General features: G+C 46.7%; 1 protein-coding gene across 1 annotated transcript in view; it reads right to left on the minus strand.

The window, feature by feature from the left end:
* Positions 1–613: 613 nt before the first annotated feature.
* Positions 614–22,444, minus strand: part of LOC140721627 (NACHT, LRR and PYD domains-containing protein 3-like) — a 48,864-nt gene continuing 27,033 nt past the window's right edge. Inside the window, exons 6-8 of the mRNA XM_073036439.1 lie at positions 19,517–19,688; positions 19,343–19,408; positions 614–2,355 (exon numbers count right to left, since the gene is read on the minus strand). Of these exons, the coding sequence (XP_072892540.1) occupies positions 614–2,355; positions 19,343–19,408; positions 19,517–19,688 (1,980 nt within the window). The remainder of the gene's footprint in view (positions 2,356–19,342; positions 19,409–19,516; positions 19,689–22,444) is intronic.

The following is a 22,444-nucleotide window of genomic DNA, read 5'->3' on the forward strand; positions in this document are numbered from 1 at the left end:
TCGAAGGGGGATTGGGATAAAAAGTCCCACAGGAGGATTCCAAAGGTAAACGATAATCCTACAAGACGAGAGGATGCAGAAAATTTTTGTACGTGTGTGTTGGGTCTGAACAGAGACCCAGAGGAGATGCGGCCTCGCTCTCTGTGTATCTGATAGTGAGCAAAGTCACACACTATCAAGGGCAGTGGAGGACAATCTCACAATGGTATTTCTTTCCTTCTCACTGGGACAGTCTGCTGACGGTTTCTTGTCCCTCACCGGGAAGGGGGTGTGAATCTCTGACCCACCTGCTGCAATCAGTGTCGGTCTGGGTGTCAGTAACAGTGAGAAGGAACATTGTCAATGGACGTGTCACAGGCAGCAGGAAACACGGCCATTCCTGTGATTTACTACCATTAAACCAATGGTCGTTATTCACTGATCTGATGAAGTCTCCAACATCTCTTCACAAGGAACCACAGAACCCTCCCGTCCTTGGGGAATTACTGACCGATCCCCTGGGCATTTGTCACAATTCTTCACAATCTGATTTATCACAGTTTAACCCAAATCCCTTTTCATTGAAATGACACAATAGAACAGTTTCACAGTTCAGAGTGAGAGATAAATCAAGTTACCTCAACTCCTGGCACTTGTGCAGCCCGGGTCCCAGCCGCTGGATTCCTTCACACTGAATGTGGCAGTCCTCCAGGTCGAGGTGCTTTATTGTATCACAGAGTCCGATGACATGAGACAGGACCGCGCAGTCAATCGGGGTCAGTGTCATTCTACTGAATGAAAGTGTTTTCACAGATCCCAGTGCGGCCTGAGCCAGTCCACGATTCTGAGACTCAAACAAGTAGTGCAATGTGTTCAGGAGCCTCCTTTTACCAGCTTCACTCCATGTGTTTCCACTCTGGCGTTTAACCTCCTCCTTCACCCAGTCAATCACCCGGCAGGTTGTTGCATTAGGAAATGGACCCAGAAACTCCTCCAGGCCCCGAGCTGTCATTGGGGAGGACAGACCAGCAACAAAACGGAGAAACACCTCAAATCGCCCATCTGTCGTGTTGTGGGCTTCAGTGAGGAATTTCAGGATTTCCCCGGGATGTGGATTCAGGAATTGTGCGACTGCAGCTACAAACTCTTGGATGGTGAGGTGTGGGAATGTGTACACCACGCTCTGGGCAGAATCCTCTCTCTCCAAAAGCTCCATCAGGAACCCGGACAGGAACTGGGAAGGCTGCAGATTGTAGTTGATCAAATCTCCATCTGTAAACACAATCTTCTTCTCGGACACTCCTCTGAAGGCCATCTGACCAACCCTGAGTAACACATCACGGGGGTTCTCAATCTCACGGCCGTGGTTTTTCAGGATGTTGTAAATATAGTAGGAGTACAGTTGGGTGATGGTCTTGGGAACTCGCTGTGGGTCCCTGACTCTTTGTGTGAAGAAGGGGCCCAGTGTCAGAGCGAGGATCCAGCAGTAGGAGGGGTTGTAGCTCATGGTGTACAGGATCTCGTTCTCCTTCACGTGTTTGAAAACAGCTTCGGCCACCGTCTGATCTTCAAAATGTCTGATGAAATATTCCTTTCGTTCCTCATCAACAAATCCCAGGATTTCAGCCCAGACACTGATATCCGCCTTTTCCAATAAATGTAACGCAGTGGGACGGGTGGTCACCAGCACTGAACACCCTGGGAGCAGCTTGCCCTGGATTAAACTGTACACAATGTCAGACACTTCACACCACCACTCGGGATCTGGGCACTGGTGCTTTGGTTCCGTATCTCTCCGACTGTCCGCAAAATCGATTTTGTGTTTGAATTCATCTAAACCATCGAATATAAACAGTAATCCCTCTGGGTTCTTCCAGACTTCTCTCAGGATATTCCCAAAGTAAGGATACTGATCCAGAATCAGTTCCTTCAGGTTTATTCTACAATTAATGGTGTTTGAATCTCGGAATTTGAAACTGAAGACAAACTGAAATTGTTGGTATATTTTCCCCATGGCCCAGTCATAAACAATCTTTTGTACCATCGTTGTTTTCCCGATCCCTGGGACTCCGGCCACTGCTGCTGAACTCCCAGATTTGGATTTACTCCGGGAAAAGCTGCTCTGGAATAACTGATCAGTACGGATTTTTTCCAGCTGTCTGCGGAGTTGTTTCTCTCTATAATCCTCATGGTCTCTGCCTCTTGCCAGCAGCTCATGTTCCACCAGTGTCCGATCTCGAACAGTAGAAATGACCGTGAGCTCAGCGTATCGATCAGCTAGCTGGAAAACCTTCACCTTCTCCGTCATCAGGATCGTGTTCACTCTCAGTGTTTCAGTTTGTGCCCGCAGAGTCTCCTTGTGTTTCTGTTGAACATCTTCCATGGGAACAGAGAACATATTCAAAACGTTAAATGGCTCATCTGACAAAGAACTTTATAACGGTATTTCAGCATTCAGTGTTTGAGATTACATGAATAAATTCAATGCTTCCATGGATATTAGGACAGAAAGTAAAATTCTGTTCGCAGACACGGAATTGACAGCAATGGATGTCCCTGAAAATGTCCAATCCTCATGTTCTGGTTCTAGTTATTTGTGAAGGTGAACATTCCCCTGATTGCACTTTCTGAGGAAGCTTAAACAAGCATCACTCCCCACTAACATCTTAACTACATTCTACAGAGGCGTGGTTGAGAGTGTGCTGACCTTTTGCATCACAACCTGGTACTCCAGCTGCAGTGCTGCCGACAAAAAAGCCTTGCAGAGGGTGGTTAGGGGAGCAGAGAAGGTTATTGGGGTATCCCTACCTTCTTCCAAGACCTCTTTCAACGTCGATGCCTCCAGAAGACACGGTACATCATTAACAAACCCTCACACCCTCTCCATGAACTGTTAAATGTTCTTCTGCCATCAGGTAAACGTTACAGGAGCATCAAAACTAAAACCACAAGGCTACTAAACAGCTTCCTCCCACAGGCAGTCAGACTGCTAAATAGCTGCTCTACCTGACTCTGCTTTGGACACTTTTAATTTGGACCGGACACTTACAACTTGATTTAAAGCGATATGTGTCTGTTGTGTTTTATTATTTATTGTTGTGTTTATTATTTAGTGTTGCGTTTGTTATGTTATGATTGGACTGCTCCTGGGAAACGCTGTCTCATTCTGCCCTGCAGAGCTGATGGACGGTTGGAATGACAATAAAGTTTTTGAATCTTGAATATCCTATTGCAGTCCTGACTGCACTCCTGTTACAACAACATTTCACTATATTTAAAGCATTGTTTGCCTCATTAACAGAGGATGTTAATGTTGATCTGGTGTGGAACTATGGAGAGCAGGACACTGTGCATTTTGGCCGATCTACACACTGGGGAGTCACAGGTGTCCACTGCTCTTGCATCAAAACAGGAGCAGAATACGCGGGAAATACTCAAGTCGGGCAGCGTCTGGGGGAGAATCACAGTGAAGTTGCGGATCGATAACCCAACGGAATGACAGGAATGAAAATGGGTAGTTTTCAATCGCAGTGATGGAGGATTGGTGGAAAGATGGAATCTGTGTTAATGGAAGAAGCCACAAGCGTCTGTCTCAGTGATGTACATCGTGTCTGTGGGAGAGGGTGGTGAAGTCTTGGCAACTGTTACTCATCAGTCTTGCTGTGGGGGTATGGGGCGCTGTCTAATGAGGCCTCCGTCTGTCAGAGTCGACCATGGATGTCCTTCCCCTGCAAGCCGGGACACTCCGATATGGAGAGGAAGCTTCTGCCGATGTAGCAAGCTCCCTCTCTCCATGCATCTGATGTACACAAAGGAACGGCAGAGATTGACACAGCTTGGCACCAGAGGTGTCGCAGGAGATGCCAGTCTGCGCTGAACACCATTTAACACTGACTCAGGGACTCCAGCTCCAGGCTTTTCCCATTGTGATGCAGTTTGAACAGCATCGTCTGGATGAAAGGTGCTTTATAAATACGTCATCATTATTATTATTATTAATATTATTATTATTATCTTAGCCTAAACTGGTAAAACTTGAGGTACAGGTATAGCCAAGCATACTCATGTTTCAATTGATAGGAGATTTCAGACTATTCTCGTGGTGTATAGCGTTATGGGTTTTCGAAGATTTTCACAAGTATCGCCGTGTGGGCCTAATTTATTAATACTAGTCTGTAAAGCCTTTAGGATGATACCAGTTATTGATATTACGATTGGGATAAATAATACCCTGTTCGTGTTCCATAGTCTTTCATTTTGCCCTTTCAATTCAACATCTTTCTGGCTTTTTTTTTACTAATTCATTTCTGTAAGTTATGTGTGTTTGGAATGGCTATATATATTTAAAAAAGTTGCTTTTGCTTGTTTATCCTGTAAAATTACATCCGAACGCATATCATGGATTATCCTATCTGAAATAATGATCGGACGCAGTATGATATGAAGGACTCTAACTCTAAAAGTGGAACAGGCTTGTACTTATTGTAAGTTATCATGTTTTTCATCAGTTGTAGTTCAAGCAAGATTTTTGGGAATGTTGTCTACCACTTGATTGTGCTTGTGCAAGTCATGAGATTCAGTTTAATTACTGCAGGATGTTGTAAAGTGTTGGATTGTTTCTGGTTTCTCTTGTAATTTTCAGCATTTATTGTCCTGAATCTATTGGTCGTTTATTCTGTATTATTGATAACTACATGTGTCAACAACCTTGTCCTGTATTGCTACAATGATTCCTTCTGTTTCTGGGAAGAGGTCTCCAACTCTGAGCCAGGGGCTCGACGCTTCCTTGTCGACATCTAATCGGCTCAGATCGTGTGGATGTCCTCCGTGGGGAGTCAGACTCATCCATCGGTTAACATTTTCTACTTTTATGATAGTTTCATTACTTTTATGGGTTATGCTTTCATTTACGTTCAGTGATGTGTACCCTTTATCGGAGTTGCATATGCGTGTATGGAGTGCTGAATCCTGCTTGCGTTATGAAAGTATGTCAATAGAGCTAATTGTGGATTTCAGAAAAGAGTGAGCAATTCCAAATTCCTGGCTGTCAGTATCTCCGAGTATCTAACCTGGACCCAATATATCGATGCAGCTACAGAGAAGGCACAACAGTGGCTATATTTCATCAGGAGTTTCCAACATCACTTGAATATTTCTACAGGTGTAACTTGCAGAGCATTGTAACTGGCTGCATCACCGTCTGGTTCACGAGGACTACTGTACAGGATCGGAGAAAGGCGCACACTCAACGATTCAAGAGCAACTTCTCCTCTGACATCCAGTTTCTGAATGGACATTGAACCCATCGATAGTGACTCACTAATCTCTTTTTAAATTTCTATTTCTACACTAATTTATTTTAATATTTCATATAATCACACAGACATGCACAGCTATATATGTTCAACTTCCAGGCCCTGAAGCCACTTCGCTGCTCAGCCAGATCCACCGTCTGGCAGGCCATATGTCTCGCATGGATAACTCCAGGTTACCGAAAGCAGTACTCTACGGAGAACTCTCTCAGGGCAAGAGAGATCGTGGTGCCCCGTGCAGGAGGTACAAGGACCAAATTAAGCAGAGGCTCTCTCAGGTAAATATGGAGGTCAACGAGTGGCAGCCGCTGATCCACGGAAAAGCCAGGAATTTTGAGGAACCTAGAAGAGCGACTGCTGAAAAGAAGAGGGGATGCAAGAAGGATCCAACTACCCAAGCGCCTGCAACCCAGCTGTCCCTCTGTCCCAACTGCTCCCGAGTCCACAGATCCAGAATTGGCCCCTACCGTCACCAACAATCGTGTCGTCATCCAGTACCAACCCACACACACACACACACACACACACACACACACACACACACACACACACACACACACACACACACACACACACACACACACACACACACACCTATTTGGGAAGAGAACAGGATTTAGGGTATGTTTCATAATCATTAATGCTTGGTGGAACCCCGGAATGTCCATGCCCTCAAACCCTTTTGTTCCCCAGATCTGGAGTACCTGGTGCTGCTGTGTCAACCTTTCCGGCTGCCAAGAGAGTTCCCGGCTGTTATTATCACAGCTGTGTAATAACAACATCCCCCAGTTGTGTGTTATTGTCACAGAGGGGAGATGATTCCCTTCAGAAATCAAACCACAAAATTTGTATCAACAGTTCCGTGTGAACAGCACTTGCCGTGTGACCGACTGCTTACATTGCCGGTGATCAGCAGGAGCTCAAGAAATTCAGCTGTGATCTGTGCAAAGTCATCCAGGCAGCGAAACGACAATACAGAGATCGTATTCAGGCACAGCTCTCCACCAACAACGCACACAGCTTATGGCAAGCTCTGCACCCCAATGCAGACTTCAGAGCTAAATGCAGTGGTGCTGCCAACATCGCTGCCTGTCTCCCAGAGGATCTAAGTCTCTTTACGCTCGGTTCGATATCGCCAACACTGAGACCCCGAGGAGAGCCGACAAAGCAACCTGCACATTGGTCATCTCTGAGGCTGAAGTTCGCAGGTGTTTCCAACGAGTGGACAGTTGCAAGCCCGCGGGACCGGACGGCGTCCCAGGGCGGGTACTCAGGATGCGCGCGGCACAACTGGCAGGTGTATTTACGGATATTTTTAATCTCACCCTCTCCCAGTGTAGAGTTCCCTCCTGCTTCAAATCATCCACCATTGCTCCTGTACTTAAAACAACTGAGGCAACATGCCTGAACGTCTGGCGTCCTGTCGCACTCACCTCAATAATAAGCAAATGCTTTGAGAGACTGGACAAGGACTGCATCTGCAGCTTGTTACCACCCACACTGGACCCCCTACAATTCACCTACCGACACAACCGATCAACAGATGACACAATAGCCACTGCTCTGCACACCTCCTTAAACATCTGGAGAAGAGGGATGCTTATGTGAGAATGATGTTATTAGACTACCGTTCAGCATTCAATACCATCATTCCCTCAAGGCTTGACAAGAAGCTCAGAGACCTCGGCCTTCACCCTGCCTTGTGCAGCTGGGTGCTGGATTTCCTGTCAGATCACCAGCAGGTGGTAAGAGTGGGCTCCCTCACCTCTGCCCCTCTGACCCTCAACATAGGTGCCCCTCAGCGTTGTGTCCTAAGCCCCGTCCTTTACTCCCTGTATGCGCATGACTGTGTCGCTACCCACAGCTCCAATCTGCTAATTAAATTTGCTGAAAACACTATATTTATTGGCCAAATCTAAAATAATAACGAGGCAGCCTACACAGAAGAAGTCACCACCCTGACACAGTGGTGACAAGAAAACAACTTCTCCTTCAATGTCGCAAAAACAAAGGAGCTGGATGCAATGTTGCAAAGACAAGAGGAATGGAGACGGGCTAACCCCTATTGACATCAATGGGTCTGAGGTTGAGAGAGTGAACAGCTTTAAGTTCCTCGGCATTCACATCACTGAGGACCTCACGTGGTCTGTACACATCAATTGTGTGGTGATAAAAGGCACAACAGCACTTATTTCACCTCAGATAGAACCATAGAACATTACAGCACAGAAACAGGCCTTTCGGCCCTTCTTGGCAGTGCCGAATCATTTTTCTGCTTAGTCCCACTGACCTGCACCTGGACCATATCCCTCCATACACCTCTCATCCATATACCTGTCCAAGTTTTTCTTAAATGTCAAAGTCATCCCGCATTCACCACTTGATCTGGCAGCTCATTCCACACTCCCACCACTCTCTGTGTGAAGAAGCCCCCCCCCGAATGTTCCCTTTAAACTTTTACCCCTTCACCCTTAACCCATGATCTCTGATTTCTTTTCTCCCCGAGCCTCAGTGGAAAACGTCTGCTTGTATTCCCTCTATCTATACCCATCATAATTTTATACACCTCTATCAAATCACCTCTCATTCTCCTATATGCAAGGGGATAAAGTCCTAACCTATTCAAACTTACCCTGTAACGCAGTTTCTCAAGTCCCGGCAACATCTTTGTAAACCTTCTCTGCACTCTTTCAACCTTATTAATATCCTTCCTGTAATTAGGTGACCAAAACTGTATACAATACTCCAAATTCGGTCTCACCAATGTCTTATACAACCTCACCATTACATTCCAACTCTTATACTCAGTACTTTGATTTATAAAGGCCAATGTACCAAAAGCTCTCTTTACGACCCTATCTACTTGTGAAGCCACTTTTAGGGAATTATGTATCTATACTCCCAGATCCTTCTGTTCTACTGCCCTCCTCAGAGTCCTACCATTTACCTTGTATGTTCTAACTTGGTTTGACCTTCCGAAGTGCAATACCTCACACGTGTCCGCATTAAACTCCATCTGCCATTTTTCAGCCCATTCCTCCAACTGGTCCAAATCCCTCTGCAAGCTTTGAAAACCTTCCTCACTGTCCACTACACCTCCAATCTTTGTATCATCAGCAAATTTGCTGATCCAATTTGCCATATTCTCATCCAGATCATTGAGAGAGATGACAAATAACAATGGACCCAGCACTGATCCCCGTGGCACATTACTAGTCACAGGCCTCCACTCAGAGTAGCAATCCTCCACTACCACTCTCTGGCTTCTTCCATTGAGCCAATATCTAATCCAATTTAGTAGCTGTGTCCTAAGGTCCCTCCTTTACTCTCTGTATTTCTCCTTTGAAGGTCTCCCACCTACCAATCACATCCTTGCCAGAGAACAACCTGTCCCAATCTACGATTTTTAGATCCCTTCTCATTTCTTCAAATTTGGCCCTTTTCAGGTTTAGAACGTCAACCCGAGGACCAGATCTATCTTTATCCATGATCAAGTTGAAACTAATGACGTTATGATCACTGGAACGTAAGTGTTCCCCTACACACACTTCCGTCACCTGCCCTAACTCATTTCCTAATAGGAGATCTAATATTGCATCCTCCCAAGTTGGTACATCTATATATTGATTTAGAAAACTTTCCTGAACACATTTTACAAACTCTAATCCATCTAGACGTTTAAAAGTATCGGAGTCCCTATCAATGTGTGGAAAATTAAAATCCTCTACAATCACAAATTTCTGTCTCCTGCAGTTGTCTGTTATCTCTTTGCAGATTTGCTCCTCCAATTCTCGCTGACTATTGGGTAGTCCGTAATACAACCCTATTAATGTGGTCATACCTTCCTGTTTCTCAGCTCCACCCGTATGGCCTCAGTAGACAAGTCATCTAATCTGTCCTGCCGAAGCACTGCTGTAATATTTTCTCTGACTAGCAAAGCCACCACCAACCCTTCATCCCTCTGTCTCTATCACGTCGGAAACATCGGAACCCTGGAACACTGAGCTGCCAGTCCTGCCCCTCCTGTAGCCAAGTTTCAGTAATGGCTATGATGTCGTAATTCCATGTGTCAATCCAGGCCCTCAGCTCGCCTGCCTTTCCCACAATACTCCACGCTTTTAAATATACACACCTCAGAAGATTATTACCACCACACACAACCTTGCTATTTGTGACTTTGCATGAATTACCAACATCATTTATTTTTACCCCCGTTCCACTATCTACTCTGGCACTCTGGTTCCCATCTAGTTTAAACCCTCCCCAATAGAACTAGCAAACCTCCCTGCAAGTATATTGGTGCCCTTGTAGTTCAGGTGTAACCCGTCTCTCTTGTACAGGTCCCACCTGCCCCTGAAGAGGTCCCGATGATCTAGAAATCTGAAACCCTGCCCCCTACACCAGTTTCTCAGCCAAGTGTTCATCTGCCAGAGCATCGCACTCTTACCCTCACTGGCACGTGGCACAGGCAGCAATCCGGAGATTACTACCCTCTGTGTCCTGTTTTTCAACTTCCTACTAAGCTCTCTGTACTCACTCTTCAGGACACCCTGACTCTTTCTACCTATGTCATTGGTACCGATGTGTACCACGACATCTGGCTGATCACCCTCCCACCTCAGAATGCTGTGCAGGTGATCAGAGACATCCCTGACCATGGCACCCGGGAGGCAACAAACCATCCAGGAGTCTCTGTCACGACCACAGTATCTCCTGTCTGTACCCCTGACTATGGAGTCCCCTATCACTACCGCTCTCCTCTTCCTCAGTGCCAGAGATCTGGCTGCCGCAGCTTGCCCAGGTAAGCCATCCTCCCCCCCTCCCCTGCCCCTGCAACAGTATCCAAATTGGTATACCTATTTTGGAGGGGAATGGCCACAGAAGAACCCTGCATTAACTGCCCTTTCCCCTTCGCTCGCCTGACGGTAACCCAATTACCTGTGCCCTGTTTCTTAGGTGTAACTACCTCCCGGAAGCTACTATCTATAATCTGCTCAGTCTCCCGAATGATCCGGAGGTCATCCTGCTCCTGCTCCAGTTCCCTAATGCGGTCTGTTAGGAGCTGCAGCTGGATGCACTTCTTGCAGGTATCGTTGTCAGGGACACCTGATGTCTCCCTGACTTCCCACATCCTGCAAGAGGAGCAGTCCGACATCCTGCCTGGCATATTCTCTAGTCTGAACAAAAAAAAAAGAAAAACAGAAAAACAGATGGTTGAGATGGTTGAGGACGTTTGGGATGGGCCCCTAAATACTAACGATTTTCTATAGGGGCACAATTTTGTGCATCCTGACTAGCTGCATCACTGCCTGGTATGGGAACTGTACTTCTCTCAATCGCAGGACTCTGCAGAGAGTGGTGCGGACAGCCCAGTGCATCTGTAGGTGTGTACTTCCTACTACTCAGGTCATTTCAGAGATAGGGGGTAAAAAGTGCCCGAAGGATCATTCTGGACCCAAGTCTCACCAAGCACAAACTGTTCCAGCTGCTACCATCCGGGAAATGGTACCGCAGCGTAAAAGCCAGGACCAACAGGCTCCGTGACAGCTTCTTCCACCAGGCCATCAGACTGATTAATTCACGCTGATACAATTCTATTTCCACAATTGTATACATAAATACAGACTCACTGCACACACTTTACTGTAATCGTGCTGCTGGCGCAGAAAAACAATTTTCACGACATGTGTCCATGATATTAACCCTGATCCTGAAAATTTTTATCTGGCTGTTGTCTCATTTTTTTAGATCTGTTATTCATCATCCTCATACTGTCCTCGTTCATATCAATCCAAGTGCGCTCCAGTGCACGTGGGGTTTTCCAGAAATTGCTATTTAAGTTCTTATTGTTTTGTATATTTTCCAGATCTGTTTCAGACCAGGATATTTTACCAAAATTATACGTCAATATGGGCACAGTGAGTGTTTACTACCTTCGTTATATTTTTACTGTTCAGCTCTGTTTGGCAGATTTTCTTGATCCTTGATGTAAATTCAAAGTTTGTTCAGCCTAGCAGTAAATTCAGATTTTCTTCAGCCTTGAAGTAAATTTTGTTGGAAGGTTTTCCTTTATCACACTATTATCTATTTTCTTTGCTTATTGATATCCTAAATATACGTTTCATATTCTGTTGCATTCCATCCCGATGCTCTGTTTGATATTCTACCGGCTCTATTGCACCTTTCTTTATGTTTAATCATGTTCTGTACTTTCCTAGTCTAAAGTTCATGCTTATATATTTGGAAATTAGTTCCATTATTTGAATTGTTTGTTTCAGCTTTACTGATGCAAGAGCAAATAATATCAAATCCTCAATGTATAGCTGTGTCAAGGTATAATTCATATTTTTTCTGATTAGATACCTGATTTTTATCTGTTTCAGTAAATTATGAGTGGGCTTAAAGCTAGACAAAACCACAGTGGGCTTAGTGAGTCGCTCTGGAAAATCCCTCCATTTATTTTGATAATGGTCGTTGTTCCTCTGTGGTTGTTAATAGGACGATTATTTTACGCGAATGCTTCATCAGTTGTAGAAACTTCACAAGTATTGTATGAATTTTATAAATATTTGGAACTTCTTTTAAACACACGAGGAACAGAATCAGATGGGTTTTTTTATTGACAATATAACACTGAAAGTTTTCTGCTTTCCACAGCGTTTGAAATAGAATTACATAATCTGTTATCTGTTGTTCAAACCCGAACGGTATTCTGTCTGCTCTTCTGTGAGTATATTGTGGTTATCTAAGTTGTTATCTGAGTTGTTATTAGTTACGAGATGTACGATGCTATAATTTTAGATTTAAAATAGTCTTATTATTATTAAGAGCCAATAATAACTTCGTAGGTGACCATTTAGTAGTTTTATAAATGCAGAATAAAGCTGTCGTTGAGGCTGGTGGTACATACCTTCAGCCTTTTATATGTTCTGACCTATGGGAGTATGACAGAGAGGATGTATGAGGTGGTTTGGGGTTCAGCAGCAAGGCTTTGGGTCGGGTTTGTGTCTCGCCAGCTTGATTGAGTTCCTCCAGGAGGTGACAAAGGTGATGGATGCAGTTACACATGGATATTGCCTACTTGTATATTGGTAGAGTGTTTGACAAGGTCCCACATGGGAAGCTCATACAGAATATTAACATGCTTGAGAACTGTGGGGAATTGTCCTGGCTGCCGGGGACACAAACTGGGAGAAATGTCTTGGCTGGCGGGTGGTGAATCTGTGAAATTATTGTCATAGACGGCTGAGGAAGACACTTCATTGGATATATTTAAAATGCAGGTCGATGTGTTCCTGATTAGGAAGAGCGTCGACGTTTACTGGAATAATGAGGTAGAGAGGAATTGAAGAGCAAATTCACTGAGCCAAATGACTTAATTCTGCTACTAGGTCTTATGGTTTAAGGGAGCATCTGGAGTATTGTGTTCACTTCTGATTGTCCAGCTCTTGGAAGGATTGGAGAGGGTGCAGAACAGATTCATCAGGATGTTGCCTGGGTTCGGTGGCATGTGCTACAAATAGAGGTTTGATAAACTTGGTTTGTTTATTCTGGAGTTAGAATAGAGATCTGACTGAGGTGTACACGTTTGAGAGATAAGAGTTTGGGTCATCAGCCTGTATTCTGTTTTTTTTTACATATGACTGGTGTCTAATACCAGAGGGCATTTGGTTAAGGTGAGATGGGGTAAATTTACAGCAATTGTGGGTAGTTTTTTAACAGAGTTGTGGCTGCCTGGAATTTACTGTCTGGGGCAACATGGCTTTGTGAAGGGAACGTCGTGCCTCACGAGGCTAATTGAGTTTTTTGAAGAGGTAACAAAAAGCAATTGATGACGATACGGTGGAATATGTGGTATACATGAATTTTAGCAAGGCATTTGACAAGGTCCCTCACGAGACACTCATCCAGAAAATCATGAGGCACGGGATAAGTGGAACCTTGGCTGTTTGGATAAATAATTGGCTTACAGGAAGAAAGCAGAGGGTAGTAGTGGAAGGAAAGTATTCTGCCTGGAGGTCGGTGACTAGTGGAGTGCCGCAGGGATCTGTCCTGGGACCCCTGCTATTTGTGATTTTTATAAATGACCTGGATGTAGAGGTGGAAGAATGGGTGAGTAAATTTGTGGATGACATGAAGATTGGAGGAGTTGTGGATGGAGCTGTAGGTTGTCGAAGGTTACAAGAGGATGTAGACAGGGTGCAGATTTGGGCAGAAAAGTGGCAGATGGGGTTCAATCCGGATAAGTGTGAGGTGATGCATTTTGGAAGGACAAACCAGAATGCTGAGTACAAGTTTAATCGTTGGTTACTTAAGAGTGTGAATGAACAGAGGGACCTTTGGGTTCAAATCCATACATCCCTTAAGGTCGCTGCACGGGTTGATAGGATAGTTAAGAACTCCTATGGGATGCTAGGCTTCATTAATAGGGGGATTGAGTTCAAGAGTAGAGAGGCCAAGTTGCAAATCTACAAATCTCTGGTGAGACCGCACTTGGAGTATTGTGTTCAATTCTGGTCACCTCATTATAGGAAGGATGTGGAAGCTATGGAGAGGGTGCAGAGGAGATTTACCAGGATGTTGCCTGGTTTGGAGAACAAGTCATGTGAAGCAAGGTTAGCAGAGCTGGGACTTTTCTCTTTGGAGCGTAGAGGGATGAGAGGGCACTTGATAGAGGTCTAAAAAATTATGAGAGGCATAGATAGGGTGGATTGCTAGTACCTGTTCCCCGGGGCACCGATAACAAACACTAGAGGACATATGTACAAAGTTAAGGGAGGGAAGTTTAGGGGAGACATCAGGGGTAAGTATTTTACAAAGGGTTGTGGGTGCCTGGAACAACTTGCCAGGGATGGTGGTGGAGGCTAAAACATTAAGGGTATTTAAGAACCTCTTGGACAGGCACATGGATGAAAGAAAAATAGAGGGTCACGGGGTAGTGTGGGTTTAGTACTCTTTTTAAAGGAATACATGGGTCGGCACAACATCCAGGGCGGAAGAGCCTGTACTGTGCTGTAGTATTCTAGTGTCTAGAGTCTAGTGACTAGGGTCATGTCGCAGGCAACTATGTTATAGATGCTCCTAGTTATACATGAATGTGCAGGAAATGCAAGGAAATGGTCAATAATATAAGAAGGATACCAAAGTATTTTTTTTTCTTTCCCGGATATATAAAGAGTGAAAAAAGGGAGAGGGTCGATATCGGACCACTAGAAACTGCTGTTGTAGTTGCAGTAACGGGTGAAAAGGAAATGCCAGACAAACTCTGTGCAAGTCACTGGCAGAATTCCAAAAGGTAAAGAACATCAGTGTGGTGAACTAGATATACCTGTCTGACTGCTCCTGTGGCTCCTCCCAAGACCCTGCTGACTGCCCCTGTGGCTCCTCCCACAGACCCCTGTATAAAGGCGACTGTGGCCTGCTGCTCTCCCTCATTTTCCCCAGGATGTAGTGTTGTTCTTCAGTCAATAAAAGCCGATATCTCACTTCCTAAGTCTCGGCGTGAGTTATTGATGGTGCATCAATTTTATTGACTGAAAGTTACAACATGGAAACCGCTTTACGCCCAGAATGCCTAGACTTGGACCCCCAAGACCCTGGAGCAGCTCTTGCCTTTGAACACTGGCTGGTGTGCTTCCAATCGTACTTAGAGGAGGTTCGTGCCACCGACTCGGCTGTTCGGCACAAACTTCTCTTCTCGAGGGTCGCCCCAAAAGTTTATTCGTTCATCAGGGACATATCCACCTACGAGGAGGCGCTTGCCGCCCTCCAAAGACAGTACCTGCGGCCAGTAAATCCAGTTTATGCACGGCACCGCTTGGCAACACGAAAACAGCGGCCTACGGAGTCGACTGCTGAATTTCTCCGCGAACTACAGGCACTCGCGCGGGCTTGTGACTGCCAAGCGCTCACAGCGGAACAGCATAAGGAACTCTTGGTCCGAGACGCTTTTGTGACTGGAGTCCGGTCAGTGTATTTACGCCAGCGGCTGCTGGAAAAAGCTGATCTTACCTTACGCTCCGCGATAGAGACGGCCGATACGATAGAGGCTGCGCAGCTGTACGCTGAAGAAGTCCAGCCGAGTGATTCCCCGGTTCCGAGCGAATTCGCCAACGCCGCTGCCAGTCGCGGTATCTCAAACCCCACGAATTCGCCAGGTATGAAACTCTGTTACTTTTGTGGGCTTCTGAAACATGCCAGGAACAGCTGCCCGGCGCACGAAGTGACTTGTTCCAGCTGTGGGAAGAAGGGCCATTTCGCCAAAGTATGTAAGTCTAAACCGCGCCCGGGGTCGAGCAGCGCTGCGTCTGAGACCTGGGGGCCGCCATTTTGCATGACCGGATGTGGACAACCATCTTTGCCGGCGTCACCAGGCCCCGCCCCCGCCTCGCCATCTTGCATGCCCGGATGTGAGCGGCCAACTTTGCCGGCGTCACCAGGCCCCGCCCCCGACACGCCCCGTTCAACGCTGGCTTCCGTGACCCTCGATCAAAGCGCTCCGCACCAGCTCGCAAGGTCGATGATGGAGATCCTGGTGGAGGGGCACAGGACTAGCTGCCTGTTTGACACGGGCAGCACTGAGAGTTTTATTGACCCGGCCACAGTGAAACGCTGCGGACTCGTGACACGGCCGGTCCGTCAGAAGATCACCTTGGCTTCAGGGTCGCATTCCACAGACATCCGGGTGGGTTGTGTAGCGACATTGGTGGTGCAGGGCACAGAATATCGGAACTTTGCGTTCCTGGTCATGCCTCGGCTGTGCGCACCTGTGCTATTGGGGCTGGACTTCCAGAGCCATCTCGAAAGTGTGACTATGGCATATGACGGGCCCCACCCACCACTCACTGTCAGGAATCCTCAGTTTGGTGGGACTTCGCCATATACTCCGTTACCACACGCACATACACCCCGAACCCCACATCCCGCCCAGCACCATGCCGATAGCTGTGCTGCTGACACTATTTGAAACCTCTCCACCCTCAAGATCCCTCCCCCATCGCTGTTCACCAACCTGACCCCCGACTGTAAACCCGTGGCGACTAAAAGTAGGAGGTACAGTGCGGGGGACAGGGCCTTTATTCATTCAGAGGTGCAGCGGCTGCTCAGGGAGGGGATCATTGAGCCAAGCACAAGCCCATGGCAGTCCCAGGTGGTCGTTGTTCGGACTGGGCAGAAAAATAGGATGGTTGTGGACTACAGCCAGACCATCAATAGATTCACGCAGCTTGACGCGTACCCCCTACCCCGCATCGCGGATATGGTCAACCAGATAGCTCAGTACAAGGTGTACTCGACAATTGATCTGAAATCCACTTATCACCAGCTCCCCATCCGCCCAGAGGACCGCCCCTACACCGCCTTAGAGGCGGGTGGCAGGCTCTATCACTTTCTGCGCGTCCCATTTGGTGTCACAAATGGGGTCTCAGTCTTCCAGAGGGAGATGGACCGGATGGTGGACCAGTACAAACTGACGGCCACATTTCCCTATCTAGATAACATCACCATCTGTGGTCGCGACTGGTCGGACCATGACGCCAACCTCCAACGTTTTTTCCAGGTGGCCAATGCTTTGAACCTCACTTATAACAAGGACAAGTGTGTGTTCAGAACCACACGACTCGCTATCCTTGGGTATGTTGTGGAGAACGGGGTCATTGGCCCTGACCCCGACCGTATGCGCCCCCTGTTAGAACTCCCTCTTCCCACTACTCTCAAGGCCCTCCGGCGGTGCCTGGGTTTTTTTTCCTATTACGCCCAATGGGTTCCCCATTACGCAGACAAGGCCCGCCCCCTGGTCAAGTCTACCACCTTTCCCCTCTCTGCCGAGGCCCGCGCGGCCTTCAGCTGCATTAAAGGGGACATTGCCAAAGCAACGATGCATGCGGTAGACGAGACCATTCCCTTCCAAGTAGAGAGTGACGCCTCTGACGTCGCGCTGGCTGCTACCCTCAATCAGGAAGGCAGGCCAGTGGCGTTTTTTTCTCGTACCCTTCAAGGCTCTGAACTTCGGCACTCCACGGTGGAGAAAGAAGCCCAAGCCATAGTGGAAGCTATTCGGCACTGGAGGCACTATCTCGCCGGCAGAAGGTTCACCTTGCTGACCGACCAGCGCTCGGTTGCGTTCATGTTCAGCAGCCAACAGCGGGGCAAAATCAAAAATGATAAAATTTTGCGATGGAGAATAGAACTCTCCACCTATACTTATGATATCCTGTACCGGCCTGGCAGGCTCAATGAACCGTCTGATGCCCTATCCCGGGGACCGTGTGCTAGTGCCCAGCTCGACCAGCTGTATGCCCTTCATGCCCAACTTTGCCACCCGGGGGTCACCCGGTTTTATCATTTCATTAAAGCCCGGAACCTGCCGTACTCCCTGGAGGACATCAGGACTATGACCAGGGACTGCCAGATCTGCACTGAGTGCAAACCGCACTTCTACCGTCCTGACACTGCGCAGCTTGTCAAGGCCACCCGCCCTTTTGAGCGATTGAGTGTTGACTTTAAGGGCCCCCTACTCTCCACCGACCGCAATGTCTACTTTCTCAGTATTATTGACGAGTACTCGCGTTTCCCCTTTGCCGTTCCCTGCCCCGACACTACTACCACGTCGGTCATAAAAGTCCTGTGCCAGCTCTTCACACTGTTCGGATATCCCTGCTATGTCCACAGTGATAGAGGGTCCTCCTTTATGAGTGACGAGTTGCGCCGGTTCCTGCTTGCTAGGGGCATAGCTACTAGTCGCACCACGAGTTATAATCCCCGGGGGAATGGCCAGGTGGAGAGGGAGAATGCCACAGTGTGGAAGGCCATACTTTTAGCCCTTAAGTCACAAGGGTTGCCGGTCTCCCGATGGCAGGAGGTCCTCCCTGAGGCACTCCACTCTCTCCGCTCCCTGTTGTGTACGTCCACTAATGCCACCCCTCACGAACGCTTATTCTCTTTTCCCAGGAAGTCTGTCACTGGGACCACCCTGCCAGTTTGGCTGACGTCCCCGGGGCCAGTGCTGCTGCGTAAACATGCGAGGAGTAATAAGTACTCACCACTGGTCGAGAAGGTTCACCTCCTGCATGCTAATCCCCAGTATGCCTACGTGGTCTTGCCTGATGGGCGGGAGGACACGGTCTCTGTCCGCAACCTGGCACCCGCCGGAGCAGCAGACCACTACCCCGAGCACTCCACGGTAACTATGCACCCTGTACCCGAGGTGACTCCGCGCGCACCGTGCCCCACACAGACTCCGTATGCGTCTGTTCCAGGGACCTCGCTCACATGCGAGGGATCCCTGACACCTCCTGTTGGGACAGAATTAACCCACTCTCCGCCTCCGGAGCACACACCACCTCCGGCACCTGTGCCGTCATCACCTCCGGCTCCTGTGCAATTGCAGCCGGAGCTACGTAGATCGCAGCGAACGATTCGACCACCTGATCGACTTAACCTGTAAATATGCTTGGGAATTTTTTTAAACAAAGGGGGGGTGAATGTGGTGAACTAGATATACCTGTCTGACTGCTCCTGTGGCTCCTCCCAAGACCCTGCTGACTGCCCCTGTGGCTCCTCCCACAGACCCCTGTATAAAGGCGACTGTGGCCTGCTGCTCTCCCTCATTTTCCCCAGGATGTAGTGTTGTTCTTCAGTCAATAAAAGCCGATATCTCACTTCCTAAGTCTCGGCGTGAGTTATTGATGGTGCATCAATCAGCAAACAGAATTGCGTGTAGTGCTATTACAAAGGAAAAGGGGCTTGGAAGATGAAAGGTCTGAAGATAGAAAAGTCACCTGGACTGGGTCATACAGTGTATCAGGAGCCTGCCTGGGGTGTGTTGGGATTCCCAGAGCGTTAGGACCTGGAGTGAAGGCTTCAGCAGAACCAACAGCTGGATTAATAGAAAAATATATTGTAGAATATTCAGGCTGCAAAGAGAGATTCGTTGAATTGTGACTTGAATCCAGAGATCAGCGAATGATTAATGGCGAATTTTGGTTCCCAGGTTTTGCCAAGTCACAGACTAACACTTGAGATGTGGTTTGAACTGTGCATTGATCACTCACCTATCAGCTGAGTGTGTAATTCAGATAAACCTTGGGCAATGTTCATGTATTCCTGTGGATCAGGACCTGTTTAAATATAAAAAAAACATCCATTGAAACAGAGCTAAAATAATTAAAATAACTAAAATGTTTATCTCAATGTGCCTTTGTGTTCAGTGCGTGACTTTAACATACCGAGTTCCTGTATTTCCCTCAGTATTCTGTCCAACTTCGGTAACTCAGTCCTCCACATCAGAAAGGATTCCCACATCGCCCTCCGGGCCCGGAAGCCTTTGCCATTCACCAAACTGAGGAAGAGTCTGGAACTCTCTGCCCGGTTTCCCTTCTCTGTCAGTTCAGTGACTTTCTACAAAAGAAAACAATGAATTTATTGTGGAACAGACAGACAGACATGGAGAATGCGCAGGAAAGTATCTGTTCATGGCCCCAGTAGCTTCAGAACAGATGCAGTCACTGGGCTGTTGCCTGATCATCTCTGCGTTCAGTCATTAACAGAGAAACAGTAACTGAAGGAAATTCTAAATCAATATTGTGTAAGAATAAGGATTTACTGACACCCTGCAGTAGATGCAATGTGATTAATTTCCTTGATCTGTCAATGTGCAGCATTACATCAACAAGATGTGACAACAAGAACGGAAGAGAGGGGAGAGAGAGAGCAAAAACAAATGGATGGCGGGCATCACTGAATCGTGGCTGACAAAAGTTTATAGTTGGGTGCTTAAATCCAAGGAATCGAAAGGATACACAGGTAGGTGAAAGTGTTGGGTCGAAGCTGCTGTCATTAAAAATGAAAAGTCCTGAGAAAGAGGTGATGTCGGATTAGACGATGTTGATGTTAAGAAACTGCGTAGGTAAAATGACCCTGATGGAAACTATATACAGGCATGTTAACAGTAGTCAGGATGTGGGCTACAAATTATAAAGGGGGAGAGAAGAGGCATGGAAAAAAGTCAATGCTAAAATTGTCACGGGGAGTTTCAATATCCAGGTAGCCTTGGAAAATCAGGTCGGTGCTGAATCCCAAGTGAGGGAATTTATAGAATGCCTATGAGATGGCTTTTGAGAGAAGCCTATGGTTGAGCCCACTATAGGAAAGGCGGATCTGGATTCTGTGTTGTGTATTGAACCAGATTTGATTAGGGAGCTTCAGCTAAATAAACCCTTAAGAGGCAGTGATCATAAAATAGCTGAACTCAGCCAGCAGGTTGAAAGGGAGAAAGTAAAGTTAGAGGTATCAGTGCTACAGTAGAATAAAGGAATTACCTCGACATGAGAGAGGTGCTGGGCAATAATACATTCAAAAATGACACTAACAGGGACAACGGCAGAGCAGGAATGGCTGAAGTTTCTCGGAGGACAAACAATCACAATGATGAAGAATTATTCTAAAGGGAAGATGATCAACCGTGGCTGACGAGGTAGTCAAAGCAGCACAAAAGCAAAGGAGAGGGCACAGAGTATTACAAAATATAGTAGAAAGCTGGAGGACTGGGATGTTTTTACAAATCAACAGAAGGCAATTAAAAAACCGTAAATAGAGAAAATATGAAATAGTTAGCAGGGCTAGAGAATGATGTAAAATAGCTTACCAAAACGTCCGTCTGATATATGAAGATTGAAAGAGAGGAGAGTGGATATTGGACCACCGGAAAATGACAGTGGAGAGGTACTGTCAGGGGACAAGGAAATGCCGGAAGATATTGGTCGGCATTTTGCGTCAGTCCTCACTGTAAAAACACTAGAACGTGCCAGATATTTGAGAATGTCAGGTGGCAGAAGTGAGTGTATTTGCAATTATTGCAGAGAAGGCGCTTGGTAAGCTGAAAGTTCTGAAGATAGATGCGTCCAGATCAACTCACCCGATTGCTTCTGAAAGAGGAGGCTGAAGAGATTGTGGAGACATTAGTAATGATCGCTCAACAATCACTAGATTTTGGAATGGTTCCGGAGGACTGATCATTTTAAACTATAGGCTAGTTAGTCTGATCAGCGTTTGGGAAGATGTCAGCAGTTGATAATTGAGGATAAGGTTTCCGGGCATTTGGACGCTCATGATCAGAAAAAGGCCAACATCCATGGAAGGGAATCTTGCCTGAGAGAATTGTTGGAATTTTTTGAGAGAACAGCATGCTGGGTCGACAATGGAGAGTCAGTGCAAGTTGTTTACTTGGACTTCCCGAGGACCTTTGACCGGGTGTCCCACATGGACTGATGAAAAAATGGACACATCAGTGGCAATTGGAATGTAGTATAGTGAGGTACGTGGCCATATACTTTAGCAGAAATAATGAAGACGTAGACTATTTTTGAATCTGGGAGAAAATTCAGAAATCGGAGTTGTAAAGAGTCTCTGGAGACCTGGTGCAGGATTCCGTGCAGTTTGAGTCGGTGTTCGGAAAGGCAAATACAATGCTAGCATTCATTTCGAGAGGATCAGAATATAAGAACAAGCACTGGCCAGACCGCACTCGCATATTTTGATCCCCTGATCAGAGAAAATATGTGATGGCATTGTGAAAAATCCAGAGAGGAATCTAAACGAACAGAACCTGTGATGTTAAACCAGATTTTGATGGGAATGATTCCTGGATGCACCTGTACTGGCCGGAGTGTGGAAGGATGAGGGGGAATCTAATTGTAACCTGTGGAATATCGAAAGACATTGAGAGGACATGGAGATGATGTTTCTAAGTGGGGGAGTCTAGAACCAGACGGAACAGCCTCAGATTAGAGGGACGTCCATTTAGAGCAGAGATGAGGAGATTATTTAGCCAAGGAGTAGTGAATCTGTAGAATTCATTGGCAGTGACAGCTGCGGAGACCAGGTCATTGGGTATATTTAAAACAGAGGTTGGTATCTTCTTGACTAGTCTGGTCAGCAAAGTTCACTAGGAGAATGGGGTTGAGGGGGATAGTACATCACCCATGATGTAATGGCAGAGCAGAATCGATGGGCCTAATGGCCAATTGTGCTCTGATGCCGTATGGTCTTATGATGTGTAAAGACAAAAGAAGATTAAGAAATGTCAGTGCGGCTGTCTTATAATGGAGATGGTTACTGCCTGGCACTCATACCGTAAAATGGTAATGACTTCCTGA

The sequence above is a fragment of the Hemitrygon akajei genome, unplaced genomic scaffold, assembly GCF_048418815.1.
Source record: "Hemitrygon akajei unplaced genomic scaffold, sHemAka1.3 Scf000058, whole genome shotgun sequence".
In the NCBI taxonomy this organism is placed as follows: domain Eukaryota; kingdom Metazoa; phylum Chordata; class Chondrichthyes; order Myliobatiformes; family Dasyatidae; genus Hemitrygon; species Hemitrygon akajei.